The sequence below is a fragment of the Oncorhynchus gorbuscha genome, linkage group LG19 (assembly GCF_021184085.1).
Source record: "Oncorhynchus gorbuscha isolate QuinsamMale2020 ecotype Even-year linkage group LG19, OgorEven_v1.0, whole genome shotgun sequence".
Classification (NCBI taxonomy): Eukaryota; Metazoa; Chordata; class Actinopteri; order Salmoniformes; family Salmonidae; genus Oncorhynchus; species Oncorhynchus gorbuscha.
In genome coordinates this window covers 41,616,209-41,640,091 of record NC_060191.1, presented here as the reverse complement: position 1 = coordinate 41,640,091, position 23,883 = coordinate 41,616,209, and the positions used below count along the sequence as shown (strand labels likewise).

The 23,883-nt window shown below is 44.1% G+C and overlaps 1 protein-coding gene across 3 annotated transcripts; it reads left to right on the top strand.

Moving 5' to 3' along the window:
- Positions 1-8,358: 8,358 nt before the first annotated feature.
- LOC124005645 (homeobox protein meis3-like) lies at positions 8,359-18,838 on the top strand. 3 transcript variants are annotated; one of them, XM_046315084.1, is made up of 13 exons: positions 8,359-8,736; positions 9,145-9,243; positions 13,031-13,170; positions 13,408-13,582; positions 13,804-13,854; positions 14,003-14,053; positions 14,662-14,811; positions 15,039-15,147; positions 15,322-15,467; positions 16,393-16,469; positions 16,799-16,857; positions 17,028-17,114; positions 17,373-18,838. In XM_046315084.1, the coding sequence occupies exons 2-13, from the start codon at positions 9,232-9,234 to the stop codon at positions 17,561-17,563; spliced, it is 1,248 nt and encodes a 415-aa protein (XP_046171040.1). In that variant the 5' UTR covers positions 8,359-8,736; positions 9,145-9,231; the 3' UTR covers positions 17,564-18,838. The 3 variants fall into 3 exon arrangements, with proteins under 3 accessions (XP_046171040.1, XP_046171041.1, XP_046171039.1); XM_046315085.1 differs by having other exon boundaries at positions 8,359-8,742; positions 14,003-14,020; XM_046315083.1 differs by having other exon boundaries at positions 8,359-8,742.
- Positions 18,839-23,883: the final 5,045 nt, after the last annotated feature.

The window sequence follows — 23,883 nt, the reverse complement described above, 5'->3', positions numbered from 1 at the left end:
CATGTTCTGTTTCCATGCTGACAGTTCTGAAAACATTCTCAAACAAACACAGATAGACAGCCCCCCCCCCCACACACACACACATATATACAAATGTATACACACACACACACTCCCTTCTTGGCCTATGGGCTCCCTAATGCACAGGAGGGCCAATGAGGAGAGCACTCTCTAATTGACTCTGCTTTGTGTATAGTTTTGTTCCTGTTCTCGTGACTGTCTGTGTTGTTACTGAACCTCCAGTCTCCGCTGCACCGTAGAACTACACAATGGCTGCCTCCTGATCATATCTCCTGAAGTGTACGCACGCTCACTACTTACTACTCACAAATCTAAAGACTTTGGATTGGTCGAGGCATGGGTTAGAGGGAGGTTTCGCCATATTTCTATATACCAGTCATTTTCTTTCAAATCAGTGGATGGAATGTGAACAAGTGCACACTTTGGGAGGAAGGAGAGAGGTGTCCTACTATCAATGGAACCAACAGTCACTCTTGTAACGGGGCTAAGCACAACTGTAAACAGTATGATCAACCTGCTGGTTCTGCTATGGCCTCTGTCCTCAAACCTGAGCCTCGATCAAAACAAATAAATGTTTCCTTTGCATCATGACCCATCGCCCAAGATCCATTCAGATATGATTGTTAAGATCAGATGGCATCTCTTGACATTACTTTACATTTCTAGCCTGGGTTATCATGGCTCTGGGAGATCTTAATGTGTGACGCAGACCAGGTTCCCGTCAGATTTATGGACCTCTTGACTTCCCTTCTTTCCCTTGCCCCTCTCTTTCTTCTCCCCACATCTGTCCATCTATCATCCCCATGGCCAATGGAAGAGAATTAATCCCTCCATCCCATACCTCACTATCCTGGACAGATGAGAATGTGGAGGAGGGGAGAGAGAGGAGAGGCTTGGATTAGCTTTCATAATATTTCTCCAACATTGAGGGGGAAACGAGTCAAATTACACATAATACATGCAGGGTTATCGTTCACTTCTCTTAAGGTGGTCGCTTCTTTGATAATAACAACAGGTGTGTGTTGGTGTGTGCAGGCCACGGACCATAGCACAATGTGTGATGGCGTGATGTGAGTGTGTTTGTGTATGCATGTGTGTGTACTGGGGATTTGAAACATGTAGATGCACAGTACTTCCAAGGTTCATTAAATTACCTCAATGCAAAAATGTTTCCCTTCATACCAAACAAATGACATTCTCAACGCTTTGTCTCCTGACCTGGACATTAAATATATATATATATATATTTTTTACATTTAGACAACAGCACACATCCACATAACAACGTAACAACATACAATATCTGACGCAACACTGTTTAAACAGCCAGACACACACAGGCACACAAACACCCGGAATTCAATACGAAATGCAATAACCTCAAGACAATCAATTAGTTAATGAGGACATTTAATTACTGCAGTACTGGAGGGCGTATTTTCATGTAATTGTTTGGGGGAAGGACAGAGCAAAAGAAGGATATGAAACCTTTAACCAATAGTCAAGGTGCTGTATTGGCCAGTTCTCATCTCTTCCATCCTCACTCCCCCTCCTCCCACCTCACCCAAGGCCCAGCCTCCTTCCCCAGCCTTCCCCGAGCAATGACAGGTAGATTAAAGGGCGTGATAGATGTCCCTCTCTCTATCTCCCTCTCTCCATCTCCTCCCTCCCTCGCTCGCTCTCCCTCCATCTATCACTGGACCTGCTGTAATTGCGGCTGCGTCGAGCTGGCACTGCAAGCCTCCATCCATCTCCTTAATAACAAACAGTCATGGAAACGGATGGGGCTCCAGCCCAGACTTAATCTCCATCTATAAGGAGAGTGGAGGAGGGAGGGAGGGAGGGAGAGAGAGAGAGAGAGAGAGAGAGAGGGAACTAGGGAGAGAAACGGGGGGAGAAAATGAGATAATGGCGAAAGGCAGTGATGACTTCTCCAAACAAAGAGAAACATGAAATGATGGAGGGATGGAGAGGAGAGTAGGGCTTGAGTGGGAGAGAGAGTGGGAGAGAGAGGGGTTATGTGTAGTGAATGAAGTACAGTGTCAAACCAGGTGGAGACAGAAATACAGACAGGCTGAGAGAGAATAAGTTCACAGACAACCCTGTACTGTAAGAACATGGTGATGAGAGAGAGAGAGAGGGGGCGAGAGAGGGAGAGAGAAAGAGAATTTATGTCCATGCGGCCAGACAGCCCAGAAACCGGAGAGGCACACGCTCATAAAAAAGCACTCTGCCCCTCCCCTCCGTGCTTTTACCCCTCTCTCTCCCACCTCTTACCCCCTTCTCCCCTTTGGAGAGTGCCGCTCCTTGACTGGCGGGTCACCCCATTCAGATGTTCCCTCTGGACCGTGGGTAACCCAGGGTCAAGGCAACCATATTCCCTTTATGGCGGAGTCAACCATGTCAACTAGCCTGGGTGGCCAAGGTTACCAAACCAAGGGCAACCGGTGGTGTTTATCCCATTGGCTCTCTCTTCCACAGGCAACCAAAAAATCTGATCTCATCATGAAGAGCCACAGTGGCTCGTGGGTCTGCGTACTGGGTCTGCAAACGGCTCTTAAATGCAAGTTAAACTAAATGCATGCTCTTCAACCAATCGCTGCCCGCACCTGCCCGCCCGTCTAGCATCACTACTCTGAATGGTTCTGACTTAGCATATGTGGACAACTACAAATACCTAGGTAAACTCTTCTTCCAGACTCACATTAAGCATCTCCAATCCAAAATTAAATCAAGAACCTGCTTCCTATTTCGCAAACAAAGCATCCTTCACTCATGCTGCCAAACATGCCCTCTAAAACTGACTATCCTACCGATCCTCGACTTTGGTGATGTCATTTACAAAATAGCCTCCAACACTCTACTCAGCAAATTGGATGTAGTCTATCACAGTGCCGTCCGTTATGTCACCAAAGCCCCATATACTACCCACCACTGCGACCTGTATGTTCTCGTTGACTGGCCCTTGCTTCATATTCTTCGCCAAACCCACTGGCTCCAGGTCATCAGTAAGTCTTTGCTAGGTGAAGCACTGCCTTATCTCAGCTCACTGGTAACCATAGCAGCACCCACCCGTAGCATGCGCTCCAGCAGGTATGTTTCACTGGTCACCCCCAAAGCCAATTCCTCATTTGGCCGCCTTTCCTTCCAGTTCCCTGCTGCCAATTACTGGAACGAATTGCAAAAATCGCTGAAGCTGGAGTCTTATATTTCCCTCACTAACTTCAAGCATAAGCTGTCAGAGCAGCTTACTGATCATTTCCCCTGTACACAGCCCATCTGTAAATAGCCCACTCAACTACCTCATCCCCATATTGTTTTTTATTTTGTTGCTCCTTTGCACCCCACTATCTCTACTTGCACATTCATCTTCTGCACATCTATCACTCCCATGTTGAATTGCTAAATTGTAATTATTTCGCCACTATGGCCTATTTATTACCTTACCTCCCTAATCTTACTACATTTGCACACACTATATATAGATTTTTCTATTGTGTTATTGACTGTACATTTGTTTATCCCATGTGTTGCTCTGTGTTGTTTGTGTCGCACTGCTTTGCTTTATCTTGGCCAGGTCGTAGTTGTAAATGAGGACATGTTCTCAACTGGCCTACCTGGTTAAATAAAGGTGAAATAAAACTTTAAACATTTAAAAAATATTCACATCCAGACCCACACATGCAGCCAGTGTCGGCCCTAACGTTTTGGGGGACCCAAAACGCCGTAAACATTTTAGCGGCACCCCTCTTGACAGCAGACAAGAAATGTTGAAGTTTTAGAGTTCATTCCTGCACATTTTGCCATGGAACGTTGATCAAATGTAGCAGTTGTAAAGCAGGTTTGCAGCAATTCTACACATTTTGCGCTTGGAAGTAGAGAACATTTTGCAGTTTTAAAGCAAGTTTGCTGCTTTGAAAGGGGGCGGAGAGATGATTTTGCTATTTTATAACTAATTTCCTGCAATTCTACACATTTTGCCATGGGGTGGAGAGAAAGGTTTGGCGTTTTTAATATGATATCTGAGTGAGAGTGACTAACAAAATCAATGGTGGCGTCCCCGGTCGGTAATTCAACCGTGATTACTACAAGTTAAGATAGCTGGCTAGACTAACTTACTTAAAACTGCTGATGCATCGATATTGCTCCTTGTGTATTCTACTATTCTAACTCAACAGTAATTTCTTCTACATCTGCAGGCCTACAAAAGGGGGGCCACCGTCAGTTGCACATCCATGGTCTATGTTGTCATGTTCACAAACGACTAGATCACTATACATCTGATATTTCCTATTGTATATATGTGCACCTGTGTTATCTACGTGATCTAGAAGCAATGATAATATATATATATAAACACTCAAAGTGAAGGCTACGCAGTATAAATCATGACTATATGGACAACAGAAGTTTTGAATTGCCCATGAATGTAGAGGGAGAGAGTCCAGCTAGAGATAGGCCTAGTGTTGATAATGAGGTGATGCTGAGTGTTTCTGCCTTTGGATACAGTAGGAGTGTATTCATTAGTGCATATTGCAGTAGACTTTAGCGAAATGTTTTGTAACAGAAAATGTTTTGCATCGAAAACAAGAGATTCTTATTGGACAAGTTCAGGTTAGTTCCTCCCTGTTTGCTTCCGTTTGGTTCCTAGTGAATACACCACAGTAGATTGTGGACGAGGATACCTCTCTATGGGCTGGCTGATGTACCGGTCCAGTAGGGGCGGAGAGTTTGCACAATGTCCCTAAAAAGCCATTCGATCATGTTGAGCATGTCGACATTTGGTTAAGAAACAATTCTCAAATCACAAAAATAGACAAACAGATGCACATTGACAGGCAAACCGGTACACATACACACCCAAGCGCACACACACACACACACACACACACACACACACACACACACACACACACACACACACACACACACACACACACACACACACACACACACACACACACACACACACACACACACACACACACACACACACACACACACACACACACACACACACACACACACACACACACACACACACAGGCAGTCTTGTATAACGGACCTTATGGGGACACACAATTCAGTCCCATTCCAAATCCTATTAACCCTAAACCTAACCCTAGCTCCCCACAAGTATAGTTAAACCTGTCCACCTTTCATTATCTCCTGTTGTTGTTTCCTGCTCAGCCACTCTCTGCTCTTTAGCCTTGGGCAATGCCTGCAGTAAGCATTGCTTTGAATCACGAGCACCTTGGCATTGACCCCCCACACACACACACACACACACACACACACACACACACATGCACAGCAGCAGCCGCTCCAACCCTGACAGGGCCTGACAAACAACTGCAGCAGCCTTGATTCTGACCTCTTGCCTGAATTGTATAAGTTGGTTGGACTTAAGCTTTGTTCACACTGCAGGCCTTGACACTCAAATCAGTTTTGTTTTTCAAATCCGTTTTGGAATACTGACTGTCCAAACAGCATGTTACTACAAGTGATCAAATCGGATGTGTGTGTGTTCAGATAGCAGTCATTTGCTGACATGGCTACACTGGTTGTCATAGTAACGGCGGTTGTATGCGCAGTGGTGTAGGCCGATTGGTGGTGGTGCTCCTGTTTCCTATCACTCAGACGTTATGTAGCAAGCTAAGGTGACAACAATGCCTGTCCATGGACGTTTCCCTGTTGCTTTGCATGTTCAAAATCATAGTGTAAGAACACATTTTAAAGCCTCAAAGGATAAGACGATCCAACTTTCAAAATTAGTTGTTTTTTGGCGAGCCACAGCAGTCAACTAGCGAGCCACAGCAGTCAACTAGCCACAGCAGTCAACTAGCGAGCCACAGCAGTCAACTAGCTAGCCACAGCAGTCAACTAGCGAGCCACAGCAGTCAACTAGCGAGCCACAGCAGTCAACTAGCTAGCCACAGCAGTCAACTAGCGAGCCACAGCAGTCAACTAGCTAGCCACAGCAGTCAACTAGCGAGCCACAGCAGTCAACTAGCTAGCTAGGTAGCTGTTTAACTTTCTCGCACATTAACTCATTTGTTTGTAAACAATTAACAAGGTACCACGTGTTCTTGTCCAAACAGTCGACAGAGTAGCTAGCAAGCAACAAAATATGCAATAACAGTCTAAAAACCTCTTGAGGGCAAATATATCAGATTTGACTGTTCAGACACAAGTCACATGGCCAGGAATCAGATTTGTATCTGATTACAAACGACCTACGAAGGTTGTTTGTCATGTGTATTGAAATATCAGAATCCATGTGCTTTTTGGCTGTTCAGACTGCAGGGAAAATAACAGATGTCATCAGATATGCAACAAAAAAAAGGATTTGAGTCACTTCAAACTGCCAGTGTGAACAAGGTTTAAGAGATGCTAGGTTGAGGGTATAAATGGGCAATCTGCAATTGGCTACATCTATTTTTGGACCTTTAAATGAATTATATATAGGCTACCATTGACTATTGAAGAATATCTTATACTTGCCTCATGACCCGAGTTGCACCCCAACAGAACCCCAAAATATCTACATATTTTTTACTCTATTGTCTGTAAACAATATAATTGTAAACAAACACAGTGTCGCCTCAAAACATGGCTAAAACGATCATTTATTTCTCATGGATGGTCAGTCCTTAGCATCCAGAGCTTTATCTATGAAATTAAGAGTGGCTACATTTCTTTTGCCCCATTTCTCAGCTGTAGACCAAATCAGTGGCAGGGTGGTCGCTTTGTTGTTCTTTCAACTGCAGATTCCCTATTTAAGTCCCGAGGCTTTACCTCTAAAGTCACTGCATTGGTGTCAGAAATGGGATGACATGGACTTCATTGACGCACAAGGGTGTGCTTCCCGAAGGATAGTGATGCATCCCTACAACACCAGCAACCTCATCAAGATGTTTGGATCTTGCACAATAATGGCTTGGATGTTGGACTGACAAAGATAAGGTCATAAAGAAAAAATAAAGAAAAAAGCCAAACATAAAACAATCAGAATAGGACTGCAACTGGATGTATCAATTAATCAGTTAATCAATTAGAAATATCCTAGGCGGTCTATTTTCCTGTCCGTTCACATTTTTCATTGATGCTATGGATTCGATGTTAGAGGGGTCTAGAGGCTATGATCATCGTCATAGGAATTAACCTCCCGCAGTGTTAAAAGGACACAGGTTCGTTGATGTTACGGCGCTCAAAGCCTGCACAGCAAATCACGCCCGACGCCGCCCGCGGTGAAGACTTGCCCCGGCCCATGTGGCCGCAACCGCGCTGCCGATTGAAGTTCGGCCGCCTGTTGGTTCCTCGCCGCGTGAGAGGGGAAAGAGAACCGTTTTGAATAATTATTATGTTACTTAAGAGTAATTTACAACACAAGACGAGATCCACGGAGCTGTGAAAGTTTTCTCTCCAGTTAGAATGAGACGAAAGGTAGCCTGGTTTTTACACATCTTCAGATCAATAAAATGGCCAGGTGTTACAAGCAAAGTGGGGACATTTGGCCAGTTTAATGGAGAATAGAATTGAATTTATTTTATTTTGGGGAACATACATATACAACAACATGTACAATGTGGACCCAGAGGATATCACTTGAAAGTATTAATTAAAACGCTTGTTTCCAAAAGTGGTCCTCGATGGTAAAACCAATAACACATGTAAACAAAGATATATTACATTAAGTCAACAAAAACAAAAACCACTACTATAGTCATTATCAGCCAATAAATGTATTGTCATAGGTCTTCCCTACTGAAAATGATTTATGACCTGATTTGCCATCCTAAAATAATGTTATCTTGCGTAAAACTATAGGATGTCTTGCGTAGAACCAATGTCTGAGACATTTAATAGCCTCGTCTATAATTACTTACTGTATATGCTACCACAATGCTGTGGTGGGTTGTTCCAGGGTTGTTAAATTAACCTGGCTATACAGAAATGTATCCGAATCCTGAATTGTGCGGCCAATAACTAACATGTCAATAGCCTATCAGAAAGAATCATCAGCACTTTATGTGAATTTTACTTACTTTGACATGCTACTAAAAACAACAAATGCAGTCACTGAGAGTTGGGATACCCCAGATGCTTGAGGCAAGTGTTGGAAACAATATGAACATTATTTACAATACCAATAACGGTTGTATGGTGCTCATTAATAAATGCGCGCACTATCCTGCAGATTATGGAATATGAAGAAAAGTCTGTGTTCGACTTCACATCTTCGAGTTATCAGACATTATCTTGTCATGGCTCAGCAACCGTGAACGGGAGCGAATAAACTGTGCTAATGCATGCTACGTGAGTGTAGTGCGTGCCATTGGGATAAAACGAGGGGATCCTGCGTTTGTAATGCGCGAGTGTGTGTGAAAAGAAGGTGGGGGTGAGAGACCCCGTCGTGTTTTGAACCCCCCAAACAACTCCCGACCACCATCTCTCCCCACATAGTCTCTGCCTATCTCAATGTTTAAAGCAACATCACTCAAGTCGCTGTGACATTTTCCAGCCTGCCGCGACAGTCCATGGACAGCGAGAACGGCCAAAAAGGACGCTACTTCTCCTCGCCAAGCATCTCGCCTGCGAGCCGGACCCAAAGACATAACGTGCGGACCTACCACAACGCTCTCGAAACCGAAGCCCATGCAGGATATCTCGAGCACGGCCTGAGAGTGACTATAGCCTATACGTCAAATCTAGGTTTCGGTGGGATATTTTATGGAATCATATTTTTCTAAAATAGTGTATTGTATTTCTGTAATCTTTGATGCCTGCATGTAACAGCCTAATGGTTGATATATTCTTATTAGTGATATATATTAAATACACATCGCTTTTATGGTCGTGGACCTCTAAGTTTGGATCATAAAGCTGCTTGCTTGCAATAAAAGTAACGATTCGATTTACTTCGGAAATATATGTAGCCTATTGTAGCCCATAGTAGCCTCGGCTATTGGTGTAGCCTAATTATGGTATACACTCTGGTTCAGCTGGTCATTTTTTCTAACCAACCCCCTTGTAAATAATGATGAGACTGCCGCGTTTGATGATTCAAATGTTATAATTCCACCTCTACTAGTTTATTAAAGAGCGCATTCTTTTCATCAGATCATCTGGATACAGGAGGCAGAACGCCTGCGCTGGACAGCGGGTCTGGTCTCATCCTTCCCGGAGTAGGATTGGCTTCCGTGTCGCATGGATAAGAGGGTAGGATGGCTGTTTACTCTATTCTACTGCATCCTTTACACTCACTAATCATTTGTAGTATCACGGTAGTCTGTATCATTCTCTCCAGATAATAATTTTGCTAGTTTGGTTGTTATGTAGCATTTTGCCTCTATGCTCGGTCCTTACGCTTTGACGTAGCGCCCCTCGCTGCCTGTCTAGACTCTCTCCCTGTCCTCCCTCGCGTAGGCCACAGCTCCCAGCTATACAGGGCCAATGAAGGCAGCAGCAATATGGCAAGAGGTGCACATCAATATATTAAGGAATAACCTTATTGACGTAATTGGGAATGCTCTAAATATTCCTAAATAGACTGACCTGACCTAAACAATTAGGGTCGTGTTGATGTAATGTCAAGTAGCCTAGTTTGAAATGTGGAAATAACCTATACATTTCATATAGGCTACATAGTGGCCTATACATTTCATATATTATCTTGCTTATAAATGAGCTGTTAACTTTTCTTTATCTTTCAATATAGGGTCACGTATAAGTGAACAACTGTCAGAATGATACTATTGTCATTGTTTTACAAGGGCTTTAGGACTAGAAACATATAATCAAATCAAATCAAAGTGTATGAGTCACATGCGCCGAATACAACAGGTACATTTCACCTTACAGTGAAATGCATACCTACGAGCCACTAACCAACCCTGCCGTTAAAAAAAAATACGATTAAGAATAAGAAATAAAAGTAACAATTAAAGAGCAGCAGGAAAATAACAATAGCGAGACTATACACAGGGGGGTACCGGTACAGAGTCAATGTGCGGGGCACGGGTTAGTTATTAAGGTAATATGTACATGTAGGTAGAGTTATTCAAGTGACTATGTATAGATGATAACAACAGAGTAGCAGCGGTGTAAAAGAGGAGGAGGGGGGCAATGCAAATAGTCTGGGTAGCCATTTGATTAGATGTTCAGCAGTCTTATGGACTATATAGCTCTTATATAGGGTGTAAAAACTCTATTGATAACCATAAACGTTTATCTGGGTTTCAATATGTATAGTGTAATATTTGAAATACAGTATATTTAAAACTGAGAAATGTGCGTTTCCTGCTGAAATGAATATTCGATTATTGGACTAATAAAAGTGGTTGTGAAAGTGGAAAGACATGATATGTCCATATCAGCATGATGTGTAGTGAGGAGGTCGAGGAAGAAGAGAGACAGGTGAGGCAGACCAAGTCCCTAACTGGGTCAACTCTTTTGCTCTCGTGAGTCGGCGGCTCGCGGATCCCGTTGCTATGTGCACTGAGCTACTCTTTCCTATTCCTAAAGATAATTGCCATAGTAGGCTACTCATGACATTGTATCACACACACACACACACACACACACACACACACACACACACACACACACACACACACACACACACACACACACACACACACACACACACACACACACACACACACACACACACACACACACACACACACACACACACACACACACACACACACACACACACACACACACACACACACACACACACACACACACACACACACCAATAACCTGCTGAATATCTACCACATTTTAGAGTAACTTGTCAAACTCCCACGCAGTGAACTATTTCTCTTTTCTGTATCTCTCTTGTTGTTTAATTAAAACGGGAAAAAGGTAATAGGTCAGATGAAATTGAGGCTATTTGTTATCTGTGTTGTAAAAACACGTTCGGCTTGCAGTTGAGTGAGGAAATACATTTTTGATATGTCATATAGCCCGGGTGTCAACAGCTTCGGGTCGTGCAAATCAAAGTAGCATTTCAGGATAGGATTTTTCGGGTTTTCTGTAATTTGGCCTACAGATGACAATTACGCACTCGCTTTTCATTGATATTTTACATTTGATTTTCGTTATATTAGTCTAATCCTGTTAAGAATTTCGTAATTTGCGCTAATTAAAGTCAACAAAACGGGTACTTTATTTGTCAAATTCGATTACAATTCAGACATAGGCTACTTTAGTTCACCGAAACAAGGTCAAGAAAGTGTATCAGTCAATTATCCATAATTAGCCCAATTCTGGTTACATGAACCAAAGGGAAGTGAATTTGATAAAATGATATATGTTGTGCCATGTACTGTAAAATATACAGTTTATCCCACTGTTTACAATTGGTGGCACTTGCCTGTCATTCGAGCATATTGCTATTAGGCTACCTTCAACGGAAATAAAATAGATCCGTTTGGAAACCTGTAGAGCTTTCTGTTTTTGCACAGACTATCTACGTGTATTAGGCCTACATGTATACTAAATAGAAAACTATTGTCACAAACTCTTATCATTTTTCAGTGGAATAAGCAGAGTGTTGGGACAACGTAGGATACAAATGTACATTTACGTAGGCCAACCCATTGTTGCTTTTGATTTTGAACATAGGCTACTCGAAAAAAATACATTGCATTTGTCTGACAAAATGTTGGACAAAAACATATTTTCTCCTTGAGAATAGTGAAACTGTTGAATGGCTTTGGAAATACAGGCTAAAGGCGAATGTTTGCAAACTTTGTTTTTGCCAACAGGCAATCTGGTGGAAAGTGATTTGTATGTATTGAATATATTGCACATCGCAAGTTCAAACAAGACTTTGAATAGTTTCTTCTATCTGATTTATTAAGCAAAACAACTGCAAGAACAATATGGAAGGATGCGCCTTTAAATATGAAGGATGCGCATGCTGCTATGTATCCATCCACTGGTCTGTGGTTAATTGTTAGCATTAATATATCTAATATATGTAATAGCCTATGTGGTAAAAAAAAAAACATGTTCAAATTAGTTGCCGAGAAAATTAAATGATATAGCTTATGCCTATATATTCGTATAAAAAACTAAGCTCTCTCTTTGAGCTATCATGATAAATTCGAGGATTGCAGTTAATTATAATCGTATGAACATTGTAAGTGTTTCTCACATTTGAAGCTCAGCCTCGTGCCTTTTGGGACAATTTGAAGGATTCGTCATGTTGATTTCGATGCTTTGATCGGTTGACACACAGCGGCTACAGTCGCATTGTAATCGGAGAGCTCGTGTAAAGAAAGGCGCGGAATCTGATATTGGCGATTGCGTTAATAGCGTGTATCCATGAAATAAAAGGTGGCCCGACAAAAACCGCAGAGCAGGTGCACGCTGTGATCACGCAGCCATATGGGACTATGATTGGCCATACTTTAATCCAGGAGAAAACCGCTGGCTTTTGATGACAGGAGAAAAGCCTTGGAGACTGAAGTCAGCTGCAGTTTAACACACATCAGCTCTGTGAGGTTGAGAGAGAGATATGAGACTGACAGAGTGTGTGAGAGATAGAGAGCATAGGCTCATGTTTATGTATGAATCTGTGTGTGTTTGTTTAACTCATGTCAATTGTCCCAGTGTGGATGTTGCTTTTCCCTCTAAAAAACTGCTCTCAGCAAGGAGCCTCTAGTCAGAAAATTAGCTACAGCTTCGAAGTGATCTGTATTCACAGGGGGCCACATCTCCTAATTTCTCTCTCTCTTTCATTCTTGCTCTTACGAACGCACACACACACACACACACACACACACACACACACACACACACACACACACACACACACACACACACACACACACACACACACACACACACACACACACACACACACACACACACACACACACACACACACACACACACACTCTCTCTCTTTCTCCACAACAAAGTGCAGATGATTAAAACACACCCCAACACACATGTTCAATATGTTATGTCTCTCCCCCCTGTTCCTCAGTATGAAGACCTGGTGCACTACTCAGGGTCAGAGGGCATGCCCGTGGGAGGGTATGGAGAGGTCATGAGGTCACTGCACCCCCCTCACTATGGCCACACTGTCCCAGATTCCCTCAAACACCACAGGGACCAGATCTATGGGTGAGCAGAAAATAACTATTTCACTGCAGGTTGTGTTTGTTACATTTTTTGTTCATTCTAACAGTATGCATATGTATATTTACTGTCAGTGTGCTCTGTGCCTATATACATTTGCTTCGATGTGTGTGTGTGTGTATTGTGTACATGCATGTGTGTGAGGACAGCGAGAGAGAGAGAGGAAGAGAGAGAGAGAGTGTGTGTGTGCCTATGTTAACTGTGTGTGTTCTGTGTGCACAGTCATCCCCTGTTTCCATTGCTGGCCCTGGTGTTTGAGAAGTGTGAGCTGGCCACCTGCTCCCCGCGGGACGTCACATCCCACTCAGTCCCTCCCCACCTCCAAGGCCTGACCAATCACAGTGATGTATGCTCCTCAGACTCCTTCAACGATGACATCGCAGCCTTCGCCAAACAGGTGAGTTACATCTCCACGAGCCAATCAGAGAACAGCTGTGTACTGTATGTGTGATGTGTCATAGTGACAAGGATTCATGATTAGATTAGATTTTAGATTATAAATTTAATAGTCACATGTACAGGGTTGCAGGTGTAATTACAGGGTACAGGGAAAATGGTAAGCTCCAAGCTCCAACCATTATCCAAATGACTGTGGACATCTTTCCTTGTGTAATTCAGATTCGCTCAGAGAAGCCCATTTTTTCTACAAATCCTGAACTGGACAACCTGGTATGAAAATAAATACACATGTGTATACTTTAATAAATGCTTATTGCGTACATGTAGCGACACACAGTAACTTCGAAATCGATTAAGAATAACTCATACACATGTTTTTCAGTCATAGTAACAGCTACCAATCTGTTCTTCTCCTCAGATGATCCAGGCCATCCAGGTACTACGTTTCCACCTGTTGGAGCTGGAAAAGGTGTACTTCTTCACTCATCTAAAATATATTGTATCTGTCTGTCTCTCTGTCTCTGTCTCTGTCTCTCTCTCTCTCTCTCTCTCTCTCTCTCTGTCTCTCTCTCTCTCTCTCTCTCTCTCTCTCTCTCTCTCTCTCTGTCTCTCTCTCTCTCGCTCTGTCTCTCTCTCTCGCTCTGTCTCTCTCTCTCTGTCTCTGTCTCTCTCTGTCTCTCTCTCTCTCGCTCTGTCTCTCTCTCTCTCGCTCTGTCTCTCTCTCTCTGTCTCTGTCTCGCTCTGTCTCTCTCTCTCTGTCTCTGTCTCTCTCTCTCTCTCTCTCTCTCTCTCTGTCTCTCTCTCTCTCTCTCTCTCTCTCTCTCTCTCTCTCTCTCTCTCTCTCTCTCTCTCTCTCTCTCTCTCTCTCTCTCTCTCTCTCTCTCTCTCTCTCTCTCTCTCTCTCTCTCTCTCTCTCTCTCTCTCCCTCCCTCCCCTCTTACCCTTTACGATTCAGACTAGTGACTGCTGACTGCAGGCCAACCAGGTATGATCAGCCGTCACACACCTAAACCACACAGTACTATACTATTTCCTGATACCACCTGTTCTCCCTCTTCCTCGTCTTTTATTCTCCAGGTTCATGACCTGTGTGATAACTTCTGCAATCGCTACATCACCTGCCTGAAGGGCAAGATGCCCACAGACCTGATTCTGGATGACAAGGAGGGCGGGCCCAAGTCCGACGTGGAGGATTTCACTGGCTCCTGCACTAGTCTGTCAGAACAGGTAGGTGACACTTGAATGATGATTGGCTAGCAGATTTCACACTATATATCTCTCTCAATATGTCTCTGAAAAAGACACTGATGAAGCCCTGTCGGGCAAAACACTTGTCCCTAAAGAGGGAATAAATGTTGCTTTCTTTGACTACAAGTACTGAGTATGGACCGTCTTCATTCTCCTGTTCATCTCAATATGTTTCTCTCTCTTTCCTTCCCGCGCTCTCTCTGTAGAATCAGTCGTGGTTGCGGGATCCAGATGACTGTGCGTCCACTCCGCTAGGGACCCCTGGCATGTCGTGTGGCCTGCCTTCACACAGCACAGACAACTGCAGTGATACGGGTACCTCTAACACACTAACTCATACACACGCCTGCATAAACACACACTTGTCTTTTCAAACACTCATGCTAACAACATAATCAACATACGCAAATAAACCTGACATCAGTTGGACATGTTAACGCACGCATGCACGCACGCACGTAATGCCATATCTCTATTGTCCTCTGGCAGGGGATGGTTTGGATGGGGGCGTGGCCTCCCCCAGTACGGGAGAGGAGGACGATACGGACCGAGACAGAAGGAACAACAAGAAGAGGGGCATTTTTCCCAAACTGGCAACCAACATCATGAGGGCATGGCTCTTCCAGCATTTATCGGTGAGAAAAGAGAGACAGTAGAAAGAATAGTGAGAGAAGAATGACAGATAGAAGCAGAGAAAAGCAGAGGGGAGCCGAGAGGAGAGGAACGAGGGAGGGGAGCCGAGAGGAGAGGAACGAGGGAGGGGAGCCGAGAGGAGAGGAACGAGGGAGGGGAGCCGAGAGGAGAGGAACGAGGGAGGGGAGCCGAGAGGAGAGGAACGAGGGAGGGGAGCCGAGAGGAGAGGAACGAGGGAGGGGAGCCGAGAGGAGAGGAACGAGGGAGAGGAACGAGGGAGGGGAGCAAGGGGATATCGTTCACATAATGCAAATAAATTAGTTAAAAATGGAATGAAATGACAGAGATAATGTGTGAATAAGAGGTTCAATATTTAATAGTTCTGAACAGAGAGAGAACAATTTATGGTGAATTGAAGTCATTCTGATAATTAGCAGTTATATTGGAAAAACTCTGAAGTCATTCTCATGAATTATGACTGTGTGTGTGTGAGAGAGAGAGAGACAGAGAGAGACAGAGAGAGAGACAGAGAGACAGAGACAGAGAGATAGAGGGTTGGAGATAGAGAGAGTGGGTGAGAGATAGAGGCAGAGGCAGAGAGAGAGAGAGAGAGAGAGAGAGAGAGAGAGAGAGAGAGAGAGAGAGAGAGAGAGAGAGAGAGAGAGAGAATTAATTCAGATGTAATGTCAGTCATTAGTATTCATGTAACGGTTGTAGAACTCCTTCATTTACATGCTTTGGGTTTTTAATTCTACATAGATACTTGTGGAGCCATTTGTGTGTGGTGTATGTGTGAGCCAAAATTATACTTTTGATGATTTTATGCAATAATAATCTATGCCAAAAGCAAAGGCTAGACATGCTCTTGCTGAATCTCAAACAGTTTGGCAAATACATAATGCCCTTGTTCTGAATGTCCCTTCCCAGCACCCATACCCCTCAGAGGAGCAGAAGAAGCAGCTGGCACAGGACACAGGCCTGACCATCCTGCAGGTCAACAACTGGTCAGTACCCCCCTGATCAATAACCAATGATCAGCTCTGTGTTTTACTACTGTACTGTGTCCCTCGTCGACCTGGACCTTAGCATGACCTCCGCTGACCCCATCAATACTGATCAATCCATTATCACCCAGAGATCCATAGTCCCTCTGTCCTAATGTGGATTGACGGTGAACCATGAAGGGGTTAAGTGGTTGTAAAAGTGAAAGGTTAATATTCCCAGAGTTAGTCCTTTTCTCCATTAACTGACTCTCCTTCCATTCAATTCTCCTCCTCTTTGTGCTCTCCGCTCCTATTCTCCCTCTCTTTCATATCCCCTCCTTCCTCTCCAGGTTTATCAATGCAAGACGGAGAATAGTACAGCCCATGATTGACCAGTCCAATCGCTCAGGTAATAATAACCACTGTATTCCCTCCTCTAATGTATTGTTACTGGTGTATCTATACATTCCTAGGTTGTATTGATGCTATAGGTGTGTATTTTGAATGCATATGTGTGTAGCTGATCGATATGCACAGTCAGGTTAGGTGAATGATGTGCGTGTGTGTTTGGTTGACCAGGTCAAGGTGGTCCTTACAGCCCAGAGGGAGCAGCACTGGGGGGCTACGGACTGGACGGCCAAGCCCACCTGGGTCTCAGGGCAGCAGGTAAGAGACAGAGATAAGGACGACTGGGTCATGTTCATTAGGCAACAAAGAGAAGAAAACGGACTGAAGCAGGGAGGCAGTACCAGAACTCCAATAAGAAATGCTCTTTTCCATTTTCCCATTTGAAAAGGTTTTGCTATGGTGTGCCAGACTGAACATGACCCTAGTGCATGTGGTATGTTGTTGTACAGTACCTCCTAATATAAATTCCTCTCTCTCGCACTCTGTCTCTCACTCTCACTCTCTCCCTCTCCACAGGTCTTCAGGGGATGCCGTCTCTTCCCGGAGAGTACCCCGGGGCCCTGCTGTCCCAGTCTGGCTACCCCCACGCCGGCCCGTCCCTGCACCCCTACCCCGGCCCCCACCCCGCCATGCTGCTGCACCCGCCGCCCCACCCCCACCCCGCCGATCCCCTCATAGGCCAGGGCCTGGACATACACGCCCACTAACTGAGAAGGAAGGGTGTGAAGGAGAGGGGAGAGAGGAGAGTGGAGAGAGGAAAGGGGAGAGAGGGGCCATCCTGGGGGAGATGGGGGCTCACACACCCGCCTCACGCTAACTACGCCAGCATGGCGCAAGTCCAAATGTTTACATTCCCGTCGTAAGACACTGACTTCCACAGTCACTCAACCCACTCAAGCCATTGTCTGCAACATGCATACACTTCCCTTAACATACCACTGCTGGCCCCACTTATACCATCAATAACATACTTACATTCCATCTCAGACGTAGACAAAGACACACACCACACTGAGCCCCTGAGTGTGAGCCAAACCCACTTCAGGGTGGAAGAGGCGAGCGTCCTCAGCCCCTCTACATACTCTATGGTGACAGTGAGCTGTCTGACTCCCAGGATAGCGCCCCCTCTAGGAGCATAGAGGAACACCCCACACAGACCACTGACCAGCCAACTTGCCTCTCTCTCCCACCTGGCCTACTGGCCAACCAAACGGAAAGACGGAAGGACACAGGTCAGACACACAGCTCCCGATCTGCCTGGGTCACCTTAACCTCCATAACTCGTATGACCTCACACAGCCCAGGCTTGAAGCGTTGTGATTGGACAGAACGCCAGTGATACACTCTAACCTCTCTCCTCCACGCCCCAGGCCACACCCAGTCTTCCCACACTGACAACTGTCACACACACACCGTATTTCATTTGACCTTTTTTTTTTAGATCTATTTTTGTATTTATATGTGTCAGAGAGGTGGGACCTGACAAAAGTCCTGTGAACAGTGATCTTCCAGGGCTTCACTCTGCATGACTCTTGTACACTATGAATGAGCTCAATTTGTCTCTCTCAATTTGTTCAAGGACGTACCTTGGTTTGTTTAAATACGTTGGAATGAGTTGATCACTTACCTCCTTAAGATCCTGTCAGACGTGAATAGTAGGGTTTACTGTGGGATCCACATCATAAGCCAAACAGTGAACACACACACGCACGCACGCACACACACACACACACACACACACACACACACGCACGCACGCACGCACGCACACACACGATCCTGTCATACCATTTCATGGTCCATGTTGTCTGCCGTTGTGTTTGAGGAGGACAGCCAAGGGCGTTACACACGCTGCATCTTCCTCAGTCCCTTATGGGTCTCTGATCAAATCATTTATTTCCAAATGTTGGTGACAATAATTGATGATAACGATGTTACAGTTATGATTTTGCTGATAGTATTAAAACCTTTCTTTTGTAAAAGTGTGTGAATTACTTTTTCTTTGAGTTTGCCCTCCAATTATTTGCTGTCAGATGTGAAAAGTCGACACGGTAATGAAATACACAAATCAGTATTCGAAATCAGTATCTTGAAAACAATATTTTCTTCCTGGTACAATCACACGTCGTTACTATATGCTAATTGTCTCATTTTCAATTGATGTATGCTGCAGTTTTGTACCTCCTTCTTTTCTTATTTTTCTCTACTAGCCTAGCATCTTCCCTGACCTCTCTCCCTTAGTTTAGCTCTTTGTTCATTTTTTACTCCTCATTTTCACTCTGTCTTTCCACATTCCTTCCTCATTCACTTCATACCTCCTCCCATCTGCAGGGCCATGTGCAACAAGGTTCAAATCCAAGCCAAGGTGATTACTCATTAAATGTCAAACACAATTCAAACGCATTTGGCCTGTAAACCCTCCTCCTCCACCCCGCCATCCATTCAATCCCCACCTCACCCCTGTCCTGTGATAGATGCCGCCTGCAGCAGGGGTCAGAGTTCATACAAGGGTCAACAGGAAATGGCCTGGCTTTATGACCCTGGGGGCTGACTCCAAGTGCCACCACATATTTTCCTCATCCACACACTCATTCGCCTTGTCCATCTTGTCACTCTCTCTCTTTTTGTGTGTAACCCATGCCATGCTAGTCGTGTCCCAGCTATAAATTTAGTCCTCAATCCGTGGACACACACAGTTGGTTCATAATTTGTTGCACTGCAGGTCCATTGTTTACACCGAGCTTCCTGAACATGTTTACGAGTTCATTTATGATCGTGTTCCTCTTGCTTATTATCTTGACTATGTAAAGTGACTTTGGAGCTGGAAAAGCACTTACAATTACTATTTAAACACCATAGTCCCATAGAGAACATAAGTGACTGTATGATCGTCTGAAGGAGATCTCAGAGCCAACAGCAAACACAGACAGCAGGAGTGAGATTCTATTCATACTGTTTTCACTTTATGATTGCTTTTGATAGCTAGAGTCCGTAGCCTCACACAAACACAAAATCCATTAGCTAGTGGAAATTGCATTGCATAAATGTGCCAATACTGGGAAAGGCAAGGGAGAGAGAATAGTGTGCACAGCCACAGAGCTCAGTGAGGGAAACGTATAGCGTGAAGTCATTATGGCAACTAAGTCTATCTTAATAATGAAATAACCCAAAACTGGAAGGCTAGAGCAGGAGAAAATATTATAAACACATATTTTTTGGGGAATACAGATTTAAAAAATATATATTTATATTGTAAATATAAACAGTAACCTAACCTTAATGTAAACCAGATGTATTCAATATTTGTGAGAACATTGTACTTGTATAATGAATCCCAGCAGGATTTTGGCAGACATGTGTTGCAGATTATTTGAGTTACAGAAATACAATGGCTAAACAATATTGCTTCCTATTTTTTAAGTCTTCATATGAGCAACTCTGTTTGAGGATTGTGTTTTGAGAATAAAAATATGCATATTGTATGTGTATCAATGCTATAGCTAATAGGTCTGAATGGACGAAAAGGTGCACGAAAAGAGGAAAGAAATCTCCATTTTGTTTAGATGTCTGTGTGTGTGGTTTGTTTTTAAGCAGAATGCGGAATGCTGAATGTGTGTGTGCGCGCGCAAGTGTGTTTGTGTGTGTGTGTGTGTGCGGAGGAGGGCCTCTGGTGGTCATTAATCATTCAATTACACACCTGTCAGAGTTCAGACAAGGGGAGAGAGCTGCACACAGGGGGGGGGAGAAAGAGGGAGAGAAAGAAAGAGGGAGAGAAAGCGAGAGGAAAAGTGTCCGAAGACAAAGCCTCAACAGGGGGAAGCGGTTTGTGACAACGAGTGAAAGAGCAGAGTAGGACAAAAGGGACAAACAAAATAAGAGTGGAGGCCAGAGAGACAGTGACAGACAGATGAGCTCAGTGACGTGCTGTCCCATATGGAACGACCATCGTCAGAGCAGACAGGTCAGGATCCAACGACGACGCTCCGCTCGCTTTCACAAGCCTTCATTAAAAATCGCGCAGGACGATGTAGAATGGAACCATTTTATCTGTCAGCCAGAGAGGGGAAAACAAGAGTTGGTAGCTCCGACGGTCGTTTACCACCGAGTTCAAACACTGTTTCCAGCCTGGGAACAGCCCGGATGTGTAGCAGCCTGATGATGCATAAACTGGAGTAATGTCGTGAATAATTGATTGAAAAGTGTTTGGTTCTGATTCACAAATGTCTCTCATCTATTTATCACTATTAGGTGAAGCTGCCAGGCCCATTAGAACAGCTGCTCGTTAGATGCCTGTCAATCAAGGGGGAGGGGAGACACACCAGGCACACTGATACTGGTATACATTTAGTGTGAGGAACAAGTGTTTGTGATATACTGTTTAGTGTGAATATTCATGTTTTTCCATTGTTCTGGTGTTGCCTTGTGCTTGGATGTGCATGTACTTTGTGTGTGTGAGTGTGTGTGTGCGTGCGAGTGGGTATCTTTGTGTGACCATCTTTTTTTTTCTTCTCTCTTCTCTCTTCTCTCTTCTCTCTCACTCTGCATCAGGACGGCCTCTATGTTTAGCTGCAGCTAGCTAGCGAAGTCCTCATTTTAAAAGCCTCCGGCGTCTCTGCCATCTGTGTGCTCGTCGCCGCCATATATCAAATGCACGGCTGGACTGAATGTGTAATATGGTCCCATGTATGCATAATATATCACGTGATCATGTAGGTAGGTGTGTGCAGTAGGTAAAGTCTCAGCCAATGTTCCTCCATCAGTCTCTCTCTCATCAGGTTTGACTGGGCTGATGAAGGGCCCAGATGTTGCTTAGACCTGGTTAAAAGACTGAAAAGCAGGCAGAATGCCAGATGTCTCATTAGGCAAATTTGATTAGGTTTCTCATTTAAAATTCTAAATGAGGCAGTTCCATATGTATGAATGTATGGGAGGGCACGTGTGTGTGTGCATTCATTTGCATACGAGGCATTCTGTATAAGTAATTGCATGTGCATGTATATATTACAGTATGCCCGTGTGTGTGATCTGTGTCTATGTGGTAGAGCTACCATGTGTCTGTGTATGGTAATACATGGGCTTGCATAAGGACCTGTCTGCTCCACTGGTCACTCTTTAGCATCAAAGTATTCTAATGTGCAGATGTCTAGAATGCTGTTTTTACTGTATGCAAACTCATTTCACATTCCAGAATGAAGTTAAAAACAGAGTACATATTATATTACACACAACATAATACAATCGGGATGAACAGTTATTTCTTAACAGCTGTTCATTCAGGCATCCCAACACATTTCTCTCCCTTTCTCAAACTCCTTATTCACTAACGAGCTCCACTGTTACGCTTGACTATTGCAACCCAGAGGAAACAGACAGAAGTGGTGTGGTACTGCAACCTAGTGGTCAGCATGGAAAACACATCAACTGTGTTCTAACCATGGAGCCAGCCTGCTGAAAACCTCCATGCCTTTTGCCCCAATTTGAATTTGAATTTGAATTGAACCTTTATTTAAATAGGCAAGTCAGTTAAGAACAAATTCTTATTTACAATGACGGCCTACCAGAAGGCCTCCTGCGGGGACGGGGGCCTGAGATTAAAAATAATACAAATAAATACAATATAAATATTGGACAAAATACACATCACAACAAGTGAGACAACACAACACTACATAAAGAGAGACCTAAGACAACATAGCGTGGCAGCAACACATGACAACACAGCATGGAGACAACATAACAAGAACATGGTAGCAACATAACAAGAACATGGTAGCAACACAACATGGTAGCAGCACAAAACATGGTACAAACATTATTGGGCACAGACAACAGCACAAAGGGCAAGAAGGTAGAGACAATAATACATCACGCAAAGCAGCCACAACTGTCAGTAAGAGTGTCCATGACTGAGTCTTTGAATGACGAGATTGAGATAAAACTGTCCAGTTTGAGTGTTTGTTGCAGCTCGTTCCAGTCGCTAGCTGCATTGAACTGAAAAGACGAGCGACCCAGGGATGTGTGTGCTTTGGGGACCTTTAACAAAATGTGACTGGCAGAACGGGTGTTGTATGTGGAGGATGAGGGCTGCAGTAGATATCTCAGATAGGGGGGAGTGAGGCCTAAGAGGGTTTTATAAATAAGCATCAACCAGTGGGTCTTGCGACGGGTATACAGAGATGACCAGTTTACAGAGGATTATATAGTGCAGTGATGATATAAGGAGCATTAGTGGCAAATCTGATGGCCGAATGGTAAAGAACATTTAGCCCCTCGAGAGCACCCTCACCTGCCTATCTATAAATTACATCTCCGTAATCTAGCATGGGTAGGATGGTCATCTGAATCAGGGTTAGTTTGGCAGCTGGGGTGAAAGAGGACCGATTACGATAGAGGAAACCAAGTCTAGATTTAACTTTAGTCTGCAGCTTTGATATGTGCTGAGAGAAGTACAGTGTACCATCTAGCCATACTCCAAAGTATTTGTCCAGACTACCTCTAAACCCTCAGAGGTAGTAATCACACCTGTGGGAAGAGGGGCATTCTTCTTACCAAACCACATGACCTTTGTTTTGGAGGTGTTCAGAACAAGGTTAAGGGTAGAGAAAGCTTGTTGGACACTAAGAAAGCCTTGTTGTAGAGCATTTAACACAACATCCAGGGAAGGGCCAGCTGAGTATAAGACTGTACCAGCTGCATATAAATGGATGAGAGATTCCTACTGCCTGAGCTATGTTGTTGATGTAAATTGATAAGAGTGTGTGACCTAGGATCGAGACTTGGGGTACTCCCTTGGTGACAGGCAGTGGCTGAGGCAGCAGATTTTCTGACTTTATACACTGCACTCTTTGTGAGAGGTAGTTAGCAAACCAGCCCAAAGACCCCTCAGAGACACCAATACTCCTTAGCCGGCCCACAAGAATGGAATGGTCTACCATATCAAAAGCTTTGGCCAAGTCAATAAAAATAGCAGCGAAATATTGCTTAGAATCAAGGGCAATGGTGACATCATTGAGGACCTTTAAGGTTG